At 44.8% G+C, this 16,984-nt stretch overlaps 1 protein-coding gene across 4 annotated transcripts in view; it reads left to right on the top strand.

The window, feature by feature from the left end:
• The first annotated feature begins 3,790 nt into the window (after positions 1-3,790).
• Positions 3,791-16,984, top strand: part of CHD3 (chromodomain helicase DNA binding protein 3) — an 82,166-nt gene continuing 68,972 nt past the window's right edge. For 2 of the 4 annotated variants that reach the window (XM_075859248.1, XM_075859246.1), the window contains exons 1-6: positions 3,792-4,602; positions 13,343-13,467; positions 14,919-15,083; positions 15,202-15,323; positions 16,222-16,460; positions 16,625-16,749. In XM_075859248.1, coding sequence (XP_075715363.1) covers positions 4,320-4,602; positions 13,343-13,467; positions 14,919-15,083; positions 15,202-15,323; positions 16,222-16,460; positions 16,625-16,749 — 1,059 coding nt within the window. In that variant the 5' untranslated portion in view covers positions 3,792-4,319. Of the gene's footprint in view, positions 4,603-13,342; positions 13,468-14,918; positions 15,084-15,201; positions 15,324-16,221; positions 16,461-16,624; positions 16,750-16,984 lie in introns of all 4 variants that reach the window. The other 2 variants (XM_075859249.1, XM_075859247.1) reach the window with 2 other exon arrangements.

The following is a 16,984-nucleotide window of genomic DNA, read 5'->3' as shown; positions in this document are numbered from 1 at the left end:
CTTAATCATGCATTAACTAATCACATTTTTGGGGTCAGTAATTAATTCTTGGAAAGTTCCTATCTAGGAAGGGGGTAGAGTACTTGAAGGAATGAATGCAGAACATTTATTATTAAAAAACATAGTTCTGATGAAAAAGCGGTTTTTATTTTCGACACAAAAAACGGAATTGTTGGTGGTGGTGGTGATGATGTGCGTTGGGCAGTAAAAAAAAAACATACTTCATTCCTTGAACTTTTCAAACCTGCCCCGAATCTGTAAGTAAATGAAGAAAAACTTAAAGGGGTTGTCCCAATAAAGACATTGATGGCATATCGCTAGGATATGCAATTAGAATCCAATTGCTGAGGGTCTTAATGCAGCGACCCCTGCCGATTGCTAGAACAAAGTGACAGTAGCAATAGGAGGAAGAAGTTTCTGTAGTCTTATTTCAGAGGACACATTTTTGACCTATTATGATAAAAGAACTGCTGTTACTTTGCTCTAGTAATGGTACCAGTCGCTCCCGTGTATTCACTAGGCCTCGGTGACTGTGCTGTCCCAGGTTGCCACGGGACATAACCTTTGGGCCTACAGCTATATGATGACAAGGCCACATGACGTACTATGAACGTGGTCTCCATAGTACGTCAGGGTCCTCGTCAACACACAAGATTGAGGTCAGAATTCATAAGGTAAGTATCTTTTTACTCGTCCCCCTCTGAGGATATAAGCTTTTGAATTATCACTCAAACAACGTCCCACTTTTTAGATGCTTTTATAAGCAACGTTGAGAAATCTTTTGGGAAACAAATCTCGTGGGCAATCCCTCAGTATGCAGTTGTATTAGCCTACAAATTGTGCCGTAATATCACATTAATGACGAATAACTACATTGTCCAAAACTGCTCTTCCACTTAGGAGCCCACACACAATTTGCTAGACTTCTGATAACTCTCCTGCCGTTACCCACTGCTCTCCTTACTGCCAGCTACGCACCACTTCCGGATGGCCTTCCTACTGACAAGGACTCCCCGGCATTATGGATTTCCCCCTCCCATCTGACATGACCCCTATGCCTGGTACGCTCAGCTCTGCAGCTTCATGCTCCTGTACTGAAGCTACTGTTTTAACTCTGAGCCTTTGATCCACCACAGGTAATTAACAATAATTTGAGCAAACCACACAGGTCCGCTATTACAGATATATTTTAGCTGTCCTTATATGTAGTAGTATTGGCAAGTATGCCCATTAAAATGCCACCGAATTGAGAAAGGAGGAGCACAGGAGCAGTTTTAGAATCACAATATTTGCACATGGCCACGTGAAGTTACGTCACTATGAACGCGACATCATTGCGGCCTAGTCAACTAAAACTACCAATGGAAACGGTCGGAATGGGACCGAACAGAAAAGAAGTATAAAACAAAGTTTTATTTTATAACTCTCTAAGTGCTGGTGAGGTTTGGGGTGTTTACAGGGAATGTTTACAAGGGGGGGGGGGGGTTCTGACAACTGCTGCGGCCTCAGAATTAGGCATCAGTGGTTGTTTCTTCTGGGAAAATTAGCACAGTATATAATTTTACTGGATTTCCCCTACACAACTGACATAAGATGACATCCTTGTGAATATTCGGCTTCAAAGCCCTATTGATCCCGCCCCCCCCGCCTCACTAAAGCAGGGAGCAGACATAACCCAGGTTATTGGTCGATTGATCTTTTATCTTTCGTTAATTTCATATTCGCGGGGTTGTCCGCCCGCGACCACCATTTCTTGAACTAGCTCCCACCACGCTGAGGAGAAAGCTTCAATGCTGCACGTGACATTTTTATTACACAACTGACTATATAATATATGGTTGTGCCGAATTCTACACGGTCAGGCAGCGGTTCTCCGCTCCAAGGCCGGATTCACACGAGTGTGTTCGGTCCGTATTTCCCGGACTGAACACAGTGCAGGGAGCCGGGCTCCCAGCATCATAGTTATGTACGACACTAGGAGTCCATGGAACCACTGTCCAGTACTGAAAACATGATTACAGTACGGGACAGTTGTCCGGCAGGGACTCCTAGCGTCGTACATAACTATGATGCTAGGAGCCCGGCTCCCTGCACTGTGTTCGGTCTGGGAAATGCGGCCGAAATACGTTCAGTCCATTACGGACGTAACATGCGCGTGTGAACCAAGTCTTAGACTTATACATCATTTGTCCTTTCCTCGCGGTGCATCAGTTAACGATGGTATTCCCAGGGAAGATTCGAGGGTTTCTTCCACTTCATTTGATGTTTCGCGTCAACTCGTGCGGGTGGCGGGCCAGGGTGCATTGTTTGCCAAGTCTGATATGGAGGCTGCGTTTCGTTTGCTACCCGTTCATCCCGATTGTTTCCATTTGCTGGGTTGTTGTTTAGATAGTGATTTTTATGTTGATGTGTTTGCCTATGGGATGTTCTATTTCATGTAATTACTTTGAAAGGTTTAGTTCCTTTCTAGAATGGGTAGTGCGTTCTGAGTCGGGTTTTTTGTCTGTCATTCAATATTTGGATGATTTTTTGTTTGTCAACCCTAAAGGGTCCAGTATGTGCGGTTACTTGTCGGTTTTTCAGAGGATGGCAGCGCGTTTCGGTGTGTCGATTTCTGAAGAAAAGACCGAAGGCCATCCACGGTTTTGCCATTTTTAAGTATTGAAATAAACACGGTTAAGATGGTTTCTAAGTTGCCTGACGATAAGTGGACTAGTTTAGTGTCACAAATTGATCAGGTGGCAGGGTCCAGGAAGGTAACACTGCGACAATTGCAGTCGTTACTGGGAGTGTTGGTTTTTGAATGTCGTATAATTCCGATGGGTAGAGTTTTTTCGTACGGACTGTATATCACGGACCGAACACGCTCGTGTGTGGGAGGCCTAACAGTCTGCGATACTGAGGACGTCCATATTCCCTAATAGAAGTGGCCAACACTTTTTTAGGCCCCATGCACACAGACGTGCTTTTGCGGCCGCAATTCCCCCCGAAAATCCACGGGAGAATTGCGGCCCCATTCATTTCTATGGGGCCATGCACATGACCGTGGTTTTTACGGTCCGTGCACAGCCCGGGAGCCCGCACCGCAGAAAGAACGGGCCTGTCTTATTACGGCCGTCTTCCGCGGTCCGGGCTGATTGAAAATAACGGCCGCGGCCACGTGCATGGCCCGCGATTTGCGGGCGGCTCGCGGCTGACAGTCCGCTGCCGGCCGACCCTAAAATCACGGCCGTATGCATTGGCTACGGTCGTGTACACGAGGCCTGACCACGCGGATTCAGCTTCGGCTTTTGTGACATCGGTTTGTCCACACCGACGCGAGATTGCTGTGGAAACCGACCGAATCTATTGCGGCAAAAAAAACGCCCCGAGCCGGTTTAAACCCACCAAAACATATATATAAAAGAAAAGATATATCACAAAAAGAGTCAGCTTTTATATTACAAAAAAAAATGCTCGATTCTTTTTGGATTTTTTTTTTCTCGACACTTCTGGCCCCCTTTTCGTCTTAGTCAGATCCTATTCGACTGCACATTTCCCTCTGTCTGGCCTTTCTCTGACACAGCCACACCCCGGTATTATTATATGTCTATATATTTGATATACTTTTTTTTTTCGTGTGCTGTCCCCCCCCCCCACCCCCCAGCCATTTTGTGCGGCTCCTTCACCAGAGAGAGGCTGCTGTGTATAATAGAAATGGTCTTAATAAAAAAGGGGGAGTAGCTGCTGTGTGATTCAGGTGGGGGAGGGGTGAGGAAGGTTTATAAATATCTCACACAGCCTCATTTTATTATTTTTTTTTTTAACTTTACATATAATAATTGAAGGGGCGGCCATCTTGGTTCCCTGTCAACTTTCCGATTTGATCCGAATAAAAATAAATCCCGATTCTTTTACTACAGATTTTTTTTTTCGCCCTCTCAAGACTTTTCTTCCTGGATATTTTTAACCCCTTTAAGTTTCCTTTTTTTTCTTAAAGGGGAGGGGGGATTTTTTAATTTATTTTTTCTTGTTCTGGTTCACAAATAAAACACGGGTTTTGGACAAAGAAAAAAAAAAAAAAAAAAATCAGTTTTTTTTTTTTTACCCCCCCCCCCTCCTTTTTTCTGTTGATGTTCTTTACCCCCCTCTAAGTGCTTTTTTTTATGATTTGTGAGGATTTTCTGAGGAGAATTTTTCCGAATACCGTTGGATGAAGTCGTCTTTAGGGTTATTTTCGCATTTTCGGGGCATTTTTTGCAGTTTTTCCTGTCAGGAAACTTTACCGTGAGCAGCCAGGCAGGCAAGCGGGCGGACGAGAAGCAGAAAGCGGACGGCCGATGTCCTCCTCCCCGCTGAGGGACGACGAAGAAGAAGAGGAGGAAGAAGAGGAGATGGCCGTGTCCGAAGAAGGGGACGGCGAAAAGGAGGAGGAAGAGGATGCAGATGATCAAGAAGAAGAGGACGAAGAGGAGGAGGAAAGAGAAGACGACAACAACGAAGACGATGAGCCTGAGGCGACACCGAGGCGCCATAGCCCCAGCCTTCTTTTCCCGCCAACGTCCTCCAGGGAGCCGGGGAGTGTTGAAGCCGCCGACGCGCCAACCGTCGCCGCTACCGCAGGTAAACAGGGAGCGACCTGGGGGGGGAAGGAAGGGGACTTGAAAGCGGGGGCGGCTTCAAGTCCCCCCTCTTTGCTAACCCACCGCATTAACCGTTGGACGGTCTCACTGCATACAGAGGGGGAGGGGGCGAGGGGACTAGAGCCGAGTGTCCCCCTATTATTTGCCTTGGTGACGGCAGCCCCCCTGTGTCCACCTCAACCCCCCTCCTCCTTTCAGTGGCGTGGTCTGTCCCTTCACCTTTAAATGGAGTGACACCACGGTTTGTTCCCGCCATTTTCTTAGCATGTCGTACATATGTCTCGGTGCATGACCAGTTTAGTGTGCCATTTATTAGGCGACCACAAGTAGCCTAGGTAGCTTGTAAACTATAATTCAGCTGTAATCTTATAATAATACTCCATTTATACGGTTCAATAAAAGGTATCACTACCCGCGATTCTGATCTGTAATAAATTAACGTTTTTATAATGCTATCGTAACTAGAGATACGATAACTAAAAATTTCACCTCACAAATCATTCACCGGTGGCGAATGTTCTCTACGAAACCATATTCTGCCCATCCACAGCAAAGCAACCCCTTTGTCTTAGACGAGCAGATTACGGTTCCGCAATGAACGATTCTCCGCTTGGCAAATCGCCGGTGAGGAGAATTTTACCGGTTTCGCTTCAGTTCAGTGAAAGGTATCACTACTCGCATCTGTAATATGTAATCACGTATATAATATACTATCTTGGGTCCAGTAAACGGTAGATTACTACACGTAGATCTTATCGATCGTCGTTTTTCGTATATCTATAAAGCTATTGTGCGTTTTTACTCTGCGGTTCAGTAAAAGGTATCACTACTTGCAGCAGTCATTCGTTATCATTAGGGTAAATATATAATATCGTCATTTTACTGCCCAAAGGCTCATGCACACGACCGTGCCCGTAATCATGGCCGGCACGGACGTTCGCCGACGCCCGCGGGCCGCATTTTCGTGCCGTGCTCCCATACAAAGTATGAGAGCACGGCCAATAGTAGGACATGCTCCATAATTCCCGGCACGGGTCTACGGCACGGACACCCTTCCGTAGTGATACAGAAAGGTGTCCTCGGGCCAATAGAACCGAGCGGGGGAGTTTTTTTTTTACGGTCGCGTGCATGAGGCCTTAAAAGATGCTATCTGCCCTTCATCGTGGCGTCCATTCCTAATGGAAGGCACGACGCAGTGACGGATGTGGGACCAAGAGATGCCCGACGGACTCTATTGACTTATAATGTGGTCTGTCGGGGTTGAGGTCTCTGTGGTTTCGATGGCAAGAATCGCACTGTATACGGAACTACCGACGGGGCCCCCAACGACGCTTTAAACAGCCAACTCATAGTCATTTGGAAAATATTGTGGTAATTTTACTCTCGAGTTCAGTGAAAAGTATCCCTACCTGCGCTTCCTATCCATGATAATGAAGAAACTGTACAAGGCCACATTCAGAAGGTCTTAATGCCGATTGCAATGCCAAGATCTCCCGGTGGTCAAACTGAAGTGGACTCCGATCACTATAGAATCCTATGGTCAATCAAGTCCGGTTAAAGAGGCTCTGTCACCACATTATAAGTGCCCTGTCTCCTACATAAGGAGATCGGCGCTATAATGTAGGTGACAGCAGAGCTTTTTATTTAGAAAAACGATCTATTTTTACCACTTTCTTAGCATTTTTTGATTTATGCTAATGAGTTGCTTAATGCCCAAGTGGGCGTGTTTTTACTTTAGACCAAGTGGGCGTTGTACAGAGGAGTGTATGACGCTGACCAATCAGTGACCAATCAGCGTCATACACTTCTCTCCATTCATTTACTCAGCGCATAGTGATCCTGCTAGATCCTGTGCTGTCTTATACTAACACATTAACAATACTGAAGTGTTTAGACAGTGAATAGACATTCCACGGGATGTCTATTCACAATCTCTGCACTTAGTTACTCTGTCTGTGGTAGTTACAGCAGAGGAAGCGTGATCTCGTTGTAACCTGTCATCTACATCGTAATCTCACGAGATTACGCTTTGTTCTGCTGTAAGTACCACAGAAACAGTAACGAACTGCAGAGACTGTGAATGGACATCCTGTGGAATGTCTATTCACTGTCTAAACACTTCAGTATTGTTAATGTGTTAGTATAAGACAGCACATAAGGATCTAGCAGGATCCCTATGCGCTGAGTAAATGAATGGAGAGGAGTGCATGATGCTGATTGGTCACTGATTGGTCAGCGTCATACACTCCCCTGTACAACGCCCACCTGGTCTAAAGTAAAAACACGCCCACTTGGGCATTAAGCAACTCATTAGCATAAATCTAAAAACGCTAATAAAGTGGTGAAAATAGATCGTTTTTTAAAAATAAAATGCATTACTGTCACCTACTTTATAGCGCCGATCTCCTTATGTAGGAGACAGGACACTTATAATGTGGTGACAGAGGCTCTTTAAGGAGGACCGGCTGTTGTGGCGGTTTTACAGGCGTCTGAATTCAGCCAGATGCTGTTGTAAAATTACTCTGTCGGGGTCAGTAAACTGTATCGCGACATTTCGTTAGTTTGAATAATTGTTTCGATTTTTTTTTATGTTTTTTTTTTTTATATCGGTGGTAGTTAATAAATGGATTGTCTTAGTACGGAGAAGCTTCGGCTAGCCAGACATATGTAGTATTACATGGTGACCATTCGACTTGAGTCCGCCCGAGTGTTCCGGCCCACTTCTGTCTATAGTCCCTAAAGGGCCATACTGACGGGGTTGTCTTCATGATAACTCCTAATAGTCATTTTTTTTGTAAAGGAAGATCTATGTCATTGAATACTGCCTTTTTTTTGCCTTTTTATTGTTGACTGGCCTGAATAGAGTCAAAAAATCTAAATATGTATAAAATGAAATCAATAATTAAAGTAAAATAAATCTTTCCGGAATGCCTGCTTTATATTCCTTGTGACTAAGTATCGAACGCCTGAGGGAATTGTTTTACTCTAATGCCCTGACACTCCCTTAGGTGCTCTGCTTCATAAACAAATGCATCAAGTTGCTTATTTTTTGGTATCCATTTTGCTAAATATTTGGGCGTGTTCCGTCTTTCCAATAATGGAAGGTATTTGCGTATGATTTAATTGCTTTCATTATTGTCCTTGCTGCAGTATTCGTCTGTTATTCCTGTTATCTGCTCAGTCATGTCGCACTAGACGGCACTTGTCGTTGGCCTTGAAGAAGCTCATCGCAATTAGTTAACCCGTTGCGATCTGCAGATCTCTAGATTACGGCTGAAAGCTGTCTCTCGGATTTAGTTGTTTTTTTTTTGGATACTGTATATGGTATCAGTCAATACCTCCAACCCCAATTTTATTACAGCCCCCACTTCTCCCGTCTAGCTCATTCTTCTTTGATAATCACTGCCAGACCTTTCCATTGCGAGTCTCAGATTGATATCTGTGCGCTCTGGGCGGGAGATTTAAAATATGTATGAAAGGCAATGCAAAACTGAACGTATGACCTGACTATCGAGTATTGTAGTTATCGAAACCTGCTAATTATAGTGGCCAATGTAGGGTCCTGGGAGATTCCCATAAGAAAACGAAAAAAAAGTGACCCCTTTCCAGTGCCACACTCAACGTAAAACAAGATAGCCCAATGGTTTTTTCTGCCCCTCTATCATTTCCTTCCATGTACAGATTCCCTATTCTCTTGTTTGGTCATTGTGCCTTTTGTGCAGGTACTATACTTTTTGATGCAGACCATTCGGAAAGAGAGCGGGGCTAACTAACTTCAGCTAGGACCCCGTTTCTTCACCTACCTCATAGCAGTAACTGTTGCTATAGTAGCTTTCGCTTCCTGGGAACCACACGGTTTTATGAGATATAGCATTTGTTTCCCTTCCAATCCTGTTTTTTGATGGCTCCCATAACTTAAAGAGTCTCTGTCACCACATTATAAGTGGCCTATATTGTACATGATGTGATCGGCGCTGTAATGTAGATTACAGCAGTGTTTTTTATTTAGAAAAACGATCAGTTATGACCTATATTAGCTTTATTCTAATGAGTTTCTCAATGGACAACTGGTCGTGATTTACTATATGACCAATATAGTATGCGTTGGGCGTTGTACAGAGGAGTGTATGACACTGACCAATCAGTGACCAATCAGCGTCATACAGTTCTCTCCATTCATTTACACAGCACATAGTGATCTTACTAGATCACTATGTGCAACCACATACACACACATTAACGTTACTGAAGTGTCCTGACAGTGAATATACATTACCTCCAGCCAGGACGTGACGTGTATTCAGACTCCTGTCACTTCTCTGTGATTTGCAGCACAGCACAGCGAAATCTCGCTGTGAATGACAGTTTACAGCGTAATCTCGCGAGACTACGCCTGCTATGCTGTAGCTCACCTAGACACTACAGAAGTGGTCAGGAGAACGAATACACGTCACGTCCCGGCTGGAGGTAATGTATATTCATTGTCATGACACATGAGTAGTGTTATAGTGTGTCTGTATGTGGCTGCACATAGCGATATAGCTATATCGCTATCTGCAGTGTAAATGAATGGGGAGAAGAAGTGTAGGACAATGATTGGTCACTGACTGGTCATACACTTCTCTCCACAACGCCCACTTGGCCATATAGTAAAACACGCCCAGTTGTCCATTGAGAAACTCATTAGCATAAAGCTAATATAGGCCATAACTCCGTCACAAATGATCGTTTTTCTAAATAAAAACCACTGCTGAAATCTCCATTACAGCGCCGATCACATCATGCACAAGATAGGGCACTTATAATGTGGTGACAGAGACTCTTTAAGTGAAGTGTAGACCTTGATAAACATTTTGGCTTTCGGCATTCTGCGTGTCCAGTTTTGTTTTTATCATGTCTGTTAACTTGGTCATATGATTACTCGGTCATAGCGCAAGGCTGTGTCGATATTAGTTTCCTTTCATAGAAAAAGAGTGACCGATAATGGATAAAACCATGTAATAAGCATGTAAGCATGGCCGATCTCTAGAACACCTGACCTAGTCCTCGTGTACTCTGTAGGCAGATTACCCATTGAGGCTACGCGGGCACTTTAAAAAGCTGAACTGTGGTTCACGGGTCATGCACAACGTTGCGGGTCTAAAACCTATGACGAACCATCATCTCTTCCAAGTGACTTGTAAGGTAGTAATACTGATTGTCAACTCCATGGAGCTCAGAATCAAATTTCCTATTGTTATTCGCTGATTTTATAGGAAGACACTCTAAGCATGTTTTTGGTGGTAGTATAGGTACCCGGACATGGAGAAGGCATCCAAAGTCAATGCAGATGTCCACAGCGAACCAACGTGCTGCCCATATAATGCCTATTCCGAGTAGTTACAGCAAACTAGACAACCCCACATATTTTCAGGTCACGGTTGTGCCCAATAGGATAAGGCTCTGTTCACATCGTCTTGTGGTTTCCGTTTATATCATTTATACCACCAGTGCCGGACGGACCGCATTTACTCATCATGGGGTTAGTTGGATTCTGTTGTGGTGTCCGTTTTAAGACGCTGTTTTACACAGCGCTACTCTTTTCATCAAGTGTGACGGAATCTGTAATGGAGACTCGGAACGAAGCCTCCGATGCCGATGTGGACAGAGCCTTAAGATACGCTTCACAATTGTGTTTGCCAAATTGTTCGGTTTTCCATCCGCATGTTTCTTGTTGGTGGTTTTCCTACTTCACTTTTCCAAATTCCACTTCTGTTTTGGCGTAAATATGGCCATGCAAACACGCCCTAAGAATATTTTCTCCAAAAACATATCATTTGATAATTGATAGACTTTGGTGGAGTGGAAGCTGTTCAGTCCTCGTTGAAGGATACACTGAAATGTCACATAAACACCACTTGTTGGTAGAACTTCTCTGTACTACGAACCTTCTTCCGTGCCTGGAGGGTTTGAGGCATAGGAAGGATGGAAAAAGAAAAGATTTTTCGTTTATTCTGGAAAATTTCCTCATATGGTATGAAGTGCTTTTGATGAATAGCTTTGATTGTCATCTTAATCATCTAATAGAAATTGAAATATTTAGTTGTGTGTGGCGAACATAAGGGTTACACTGGGGCCCAAGAGCAAAATTTGATCTGAAGCCCCGTGAAAAAGTTATGGTTATGATGGTCCTCGTTCTCTCCCATTGTCTTGTCCTCCCCTCCTCTCTCCATTACCTACTGTCTCACCTTCTCCTTTCCATCACCTCTTAATCTGGCCACGCATTAGGGATTTCGGACAGCCGTTTTTAGTATGATGTTTGGTCTGTGAAGGTTGTCGTTGGGGACGACAAAGCCAACGCCAAATGAAAATGTCAAATCGCTGATCGATCTGTGGCCCAATCTGGGCTTCTACTGATGGGATGCAGATCTTTGGTTTGGCATGAGCAACTTTACAAGTCTGCACCCGACTGACAAAACATCCAAACACAGCAGGTCAACTTTTCCACAGATACCTGTCTTTGGCCAGTGTCTCTCGCGTTCGATCACAACTGTCAGCAAAAAATGGACTAAAGGCCCTTTTACACTGGTCTATTATCGGGCAGACAATTGTTCATAGAACTCTCATTCCTGATAATTGCCCGCTGTAAACAGGGCAGCGATCAGCAGAGGAACGCGCAAACGCTCGATCATCTGCTGATCGTATCGTTTTAAAAAAGTGAAATATTATTGTTGTCAGTAGGGAGAAGCGCTGCCGACATGATAATAACGTATGGGGACGAGCGATGGGAGTAATGACAGGAGCAAACGAGCGCCGATCAGCGATTGTCTCGTTGATCGGCGCTCGCTGCACCGGCCGAATATCAGCAGGTGTAATTGCCCTTAAATCGACCGTCCAAAATCTCTCGTGTATGCCCAGCTTTCGGCGGTTGCCATCCCTCATATCCTGATATACCCATGATACTGTGGATAAGGATCTTGAATGTGGTGGTAGAACTTGTGTGACACTGCCTCGCTGCTTGTTGTCCCGCAGCGAGGCAGTGACACCTAGTGTCATACATAACTATGATGCTAGGAGCCCGGCCTCCGGCAGTGTGTTCGGTCCGGGAAATGCGGCCGACGTACGGACCGTATATCACGGACCAAACACGCTCGTGTGTGAGGCTCCTTAAGATTAAAACTGGATACCGACCTTCGCGTAGGCGAGAAGGGCGATTAATGTACTTGAAAACGTATTGTGTGATCGCACTGCACTACTTTCACTTGTTTATTACATAGAACGACAAGAGGTTCTTGAGTGGCAGCTATTACCGAGAAAAAAAAATCACTCAGACGTTCCTTGTATATTAAGAGGGCAGCTTTTAAAATTAAAAATCAATTCTAATAGCGACAGATGGAGGAGAGCAGCAGCAGCGCTGCGTGGATCTTTCTTTATTGGATCCTAATTGCTGGGTTTTTTCTGCAGCTTCGGATTTTTTTCGGTATATGTGAGCTTGTTGACAATCAATATGAAATAAGAAGGGCAGGGATGAGAAATGGAAAGGGACAGACACGTAGGTCTTTTAAGCCCAGTATATATACATGGCGGCTGTCAAACAGGTCACCCGACAGGACTTTCATGTCATTCACGATGCGCAACTTTACTTCTTCCCACAAAAATCAATGGCGCGTTCTGCTACCGTGACCTCTCCAGGCGGGCATGTCATGGGTTACTAAGTCTTCACGTTGCCTGTAGCTCCTCCAACTAGGGAAGTCATTTGCTGATTAATTTTATAATATATCTTTACAGTTTTTACAAAATAAAGAGTTCCATATACCCTTCGCACAGCCATTTGCCGGCAGCTACCACTAGGGGGAGCCCACCACATACAGCTCCAACGCAACTCAATAATTCATCCGTCTTCATGAGACTCGTAAGCTCCCCCTAGTGGAGCTGCAGACATCATTTTATCATTTGTATGTGAGGGGAAGCGGGATATGGAGCTCCGACCCATAAGCAATCCATTTCGACAATGACAAAAATTTTTGTTCTGGAAATCTCCTGATGCCTCCTCTTGCTTAGGACTCTGAGCCTGCAGAACGCGTATAGCAAATTTGTCTGACACAGTGCGTACGTTTCTGCTGGGATGTAATGAGTTATGTGCGAGTGATTTATTTGCATGTATAACGCTCCCCGGTGATCCTCCTACCCGGCAATTAGACATTGGAATATATTTTATGTATGGCAGGGGTTATGAGTAAACAACGGTCGGACATCAAGTTAAGTTTGCAGATGCACTAATAGGCTCATTGCATTTTTATCTAGGTCATAGGGCACATGTGAGGTGGGGGCCTCACACCACATATGCAACCATATATATGCCCCCTATATGTGTGTGCCTGTCCTGAAGCTCTGGATTCCAGGGCCGTTGGTGAGACCCGGTTGACCGCCGCATGTATTGTAATGCAGCCTGAGGTTTTTACGACCTTCCGATAGTTGTCGCCTTTCCTTTGTCGAGTTCGTATCCATTCCACAATGTCTAATGTTGCAATACTTTGTTTGAGTCCCATTCATCCTCTAACAGCATTTGAATTATTGTGCAGCCCGTTGGTTGTCATCTAGCTGTCCTATAAAAAATAGAATACGATTTTTAACTTCTTGGCAAAAGAAGAAATCTCAAGGGATTGTATTTTGACAACTTTTGACGGTCGCAGAGCTTTTCTCAGTGTCACAATTGTAATTGTCCTTCGATTTCTCAATAGAAGATGAAGAGCTGTCTCCAGCCCCTTCTGAGATCATCATCAAGAAAAAGAGGGGACCCAAGAAGAAAGACCGGGACAAAGAAAGAGCACCAAGAGCCATTAAAGAGCGGAAACGCAAAAAGCCGGTGAGGGATTTTATTCTCGTTTTTTCTTTTTCTTATCCTTCTCACACAGCTGATGGGTTTCTGATGTACCAGTTTAGGGACTATGGAATTTGAGCATGCAATCGTCAGATCGCTTGCAATATACACTGCAATACTTATGTATTGCTGGGGATCAAGCATTTTTCAGGTTTCCAATTAAGCCCTGCCAGATCTGGCGGCCTTCATTAGGCATCGTGAGAAAAGAAGGGCAGTTGATGGGGTGACAGAGGGGTCCGCCCTCTGACTAATAACTATTGACAGCAGCATCTATGTGGTTCAATGGCTGGGATCTGAGTTATCTCCGATCCCAGCCATTAGAGCGAGCTGTTAACTGTAATATACAACTGACACTCGTTCTGTATGGAGTGGGCGCAGCTAGTGAGCTCGCTCTATGCTCTCCCCCCTCCTGACTGATGAACATGAATGTCAAATATCGGGTTGGGGTTAATAACGGATATACAAATTTTTTTTTTTTTTTAAATCTTCCTTGCCAGGTCTCCTTATTGTCACTAGAGTTCCATTTTAACCCTTTAGGTGCCAGGGTTTTGGAAACAATTTTCACACTTTTGACATACACAAAACCTGATTATTATAAAATAATAATAAAAATCATATTATACCACCATAACCATGTATTTTTCTGAAAGTAGACTCCTGGCCCATTGTAAAAATACCACCCAGCACTTTACACTCATGGGCAGCTTCATGCAATATTACATCAAAGCATAATGTTATGTCAAAAAAGGCATAAAAAGTCACGTTGGCGGCAAAAAGTTGAAGCCATGCAGAGCCTGAGACGCACAACACCCCCCTAAAAATAAAAGTTCAAGATGTGCATAATTCATACATGATCACTTATGTCTATGTCTACATTCACATATTTTCACATAATCACCAGAAATTAAGAGACCAAAATTCTCTGACATTCAAACACCATAAACATCCAAGTCACAAAGTTAACAAGTGTCCTGACTTTAGGCCCGTATCCTCCCTGATTGGTAAGGCCGTGATGACATGAACAAAAGTTGGTCACTGAAAAAGGTTGTACAGGGGTAGAGATGACAGTAACAGGCTGTGTTTTTACTTTTTGCTCTCACTTGCACCTTCTCCTCTTCCCCTCCCCTACACAGACACAGAACCAGGCATCCTGCTTCCCGACTTCAAACGAGCGCTGCGCCTCGAATATTGCACCTAGAATTTTGATTTTTGTATCATTTGAAAGCTAAGGTTCTGGATTTTAACATGATACCGTAAAGGTCCAGCTCTTATATTCTAGTCACTGCAATTGCTTAAAGTCATGATGTATTATATATGCCCTTGTCAGTGAAAGGGTTAATTCAGCAAAGGATGTTGAGATATGCGGTCGTGTATAACAGATGTCATACTATTCCCCTGAACGTATTTATCTTCTCCGTCTTTATCTTCTGTTCCAGGACAGCGATGACGACCTCAACTGGGATGAGGGGATCGGAGATCGTGTCTCTCAGGATAGCGATGCTGAAGCCGGAGGAAAGAAAAGAAAGAGGAAACACAAAGAAAAGAAAGAGAAGAAAACCAAGAAGAGGAAGAAAGATGAGGAGGTGGTGGAAGAGCGCAAGGTCTGTCCTCAGTACTCTAAAATCCACGCTGAGACATGAGAAGAAAAAAGCGGGCCCTGCATGGTAACCGTTCCTGTGTTGTACCCTAATAATTGTCTATGCTGTTTTATTGTGGCAGGTGGAGCAGAAGTCCTCCGCAGTGCTGCTGGCCAGCTGGGGGTTGGAGGATGTCGATCATGTTTTTACAGATGACGATTATCATACACTAACAAACTACAAGGCCTTCAGCCAGTTCATGAGGTACGTCCGGGAGGAAATCATTGTATTCTCTGTTGTTCCCTGGTAGATCTAGGGCCTATCATCTCTACGTGCCACTGTCGCCCTCCAAGGTAACACTCCTTCCTTCTGTCTATATCACGGTGTCATCCAGCTTGGGGTGGGGCAGGCACATAGCTCCCTTCTGTCTGTCACCCTTCAGGGGGTGGAGCAGACACATACTTCCTTTTTGTCTGTGTCATCCTGCAAGGGGAGGGGCAGACACATAGCTCCCTTCTGTCTGTGTCACCCTTCAGGGGGTGGAGCAGACACATACTTCCTTTTTGTCTGTGTCATCCTGCAAGGGGAGGGGCAGACACATAGCTGCCTTCTGTCTGTCTCTCTTAGTCACCCGGCAGTGGGTTTGGCAGAGTTGTAGCTTACTTCTCTCCATGTCATTCTGTCCCCCTGCAGGGGGAGGGGCAGTGTTGTATCTCGCTTCTGTCTTTGTCACTGAGTCAGCAAAATCATTGCTTCCTTCTGTTTACGTCATTGTGTCACACTACAGGGGGAGGGCAGACTCATATCTTGCCTATATCTGTGTCATTGTATCACCCTGCAGGGGGAAGAGCAGACCCTTAGCATTCTTCAGTCTATGACACCCTGAAAGGGGTGGGGCAGACTCATAGCTCCCTTATATTTGTTACCCGTCAGTGGGAGGAGCCTGTGCATGACTTCATTCTGTCCTTCACTTTGTCGTTCCGCATTGATAGGGACAGGCTTTAATCTTGCTTTTGTCTATGTCACCGTGCAGCAGGAGCTTAACATGTCGCTTCTATCTTTCTCTGTCAATTTGGATGTGATAGGCTTCTATTCCCCTGCATTTTGTCGCCCTATAACTTAAGGGATAGACCCATGGCTCTTTGTCACTGTGTACCTCTAGGCCTCTCATTGCCAAGAAGAACCCCAAAATCCCCATGTCCAAGATGATGACAATTCTGGGTGCCAAGTGGCGGGAATTCAGTGCCAACAACCCTTTCAAGTCATCACCTGCGGCAGTGGCAGCGGCGGCGGCAGCAGCTGCAGCGGCAGTAGCCGAACAAGTGACTGTTACCCTCCCTGCTCCTGCCAACGTTCCCCACGCAGTGCCAATCCGCAGAGCCAAGACCAAGGAGGGCAAGGGTGAGCCCTGAGGAGCAACTGTTCCCTGGCAAAGCATGACGTGCCCTTTGTTTGATCTCTGCAGCATTATTGCATAATCCCTGCCCATTCGTGCAGAGCGCTGTCACCGTATCCCCATCTATTCTCTGTTTTATATCATCTGCTCACTATTATTTCTGTCTCAGGTCCAGGCCACAAGAAGCCGAGCAAGAGCACCCGGGTGTCTGAGCCTAAGAAGAAGCCTGGCAAAAAGAAAATGACCCTGCTGAAGATTAAACTGGGTGGAGTTAAACGGAAGGCCGGCAGTTCAGTAAGTGAAAGCATGGAGATTGGGGGAATTGTGGGCACCGCTCCCAGAAGAATATTATACCGCCTTCAGGATGTTGCATACAATGCATCACGAGAAATCGTGCTCCTAGATCTAGGGTTGCACGATGCATCGTAATATCGACACTATTTTGATGCCGTGGCCCCTAAAACGAGTCAATACCGTTAATTCATGTATTTCGATACTAAGCTGTGTGGCCGCACAGCTTAGTATTATA

The sequence above is a fragment of the Rhinoderma darwinii genome, chromosome 3 (assembly GCF_050947455.1).
Source record: "Rhinoderma darwinii isolate aRhiDar2 chromosome 3, aRhiDar2.hap1, whole genome shotgun sequence".
NCBI lineage: Eukaryota > Metazoa > Chordata > Amphibia > Anura > Rhinodermatidae > Rhinoderma > Rhinoderma darwinii.
This window is presented reverse-complemented; position numbering and strand designations above follow the sequence as displayed.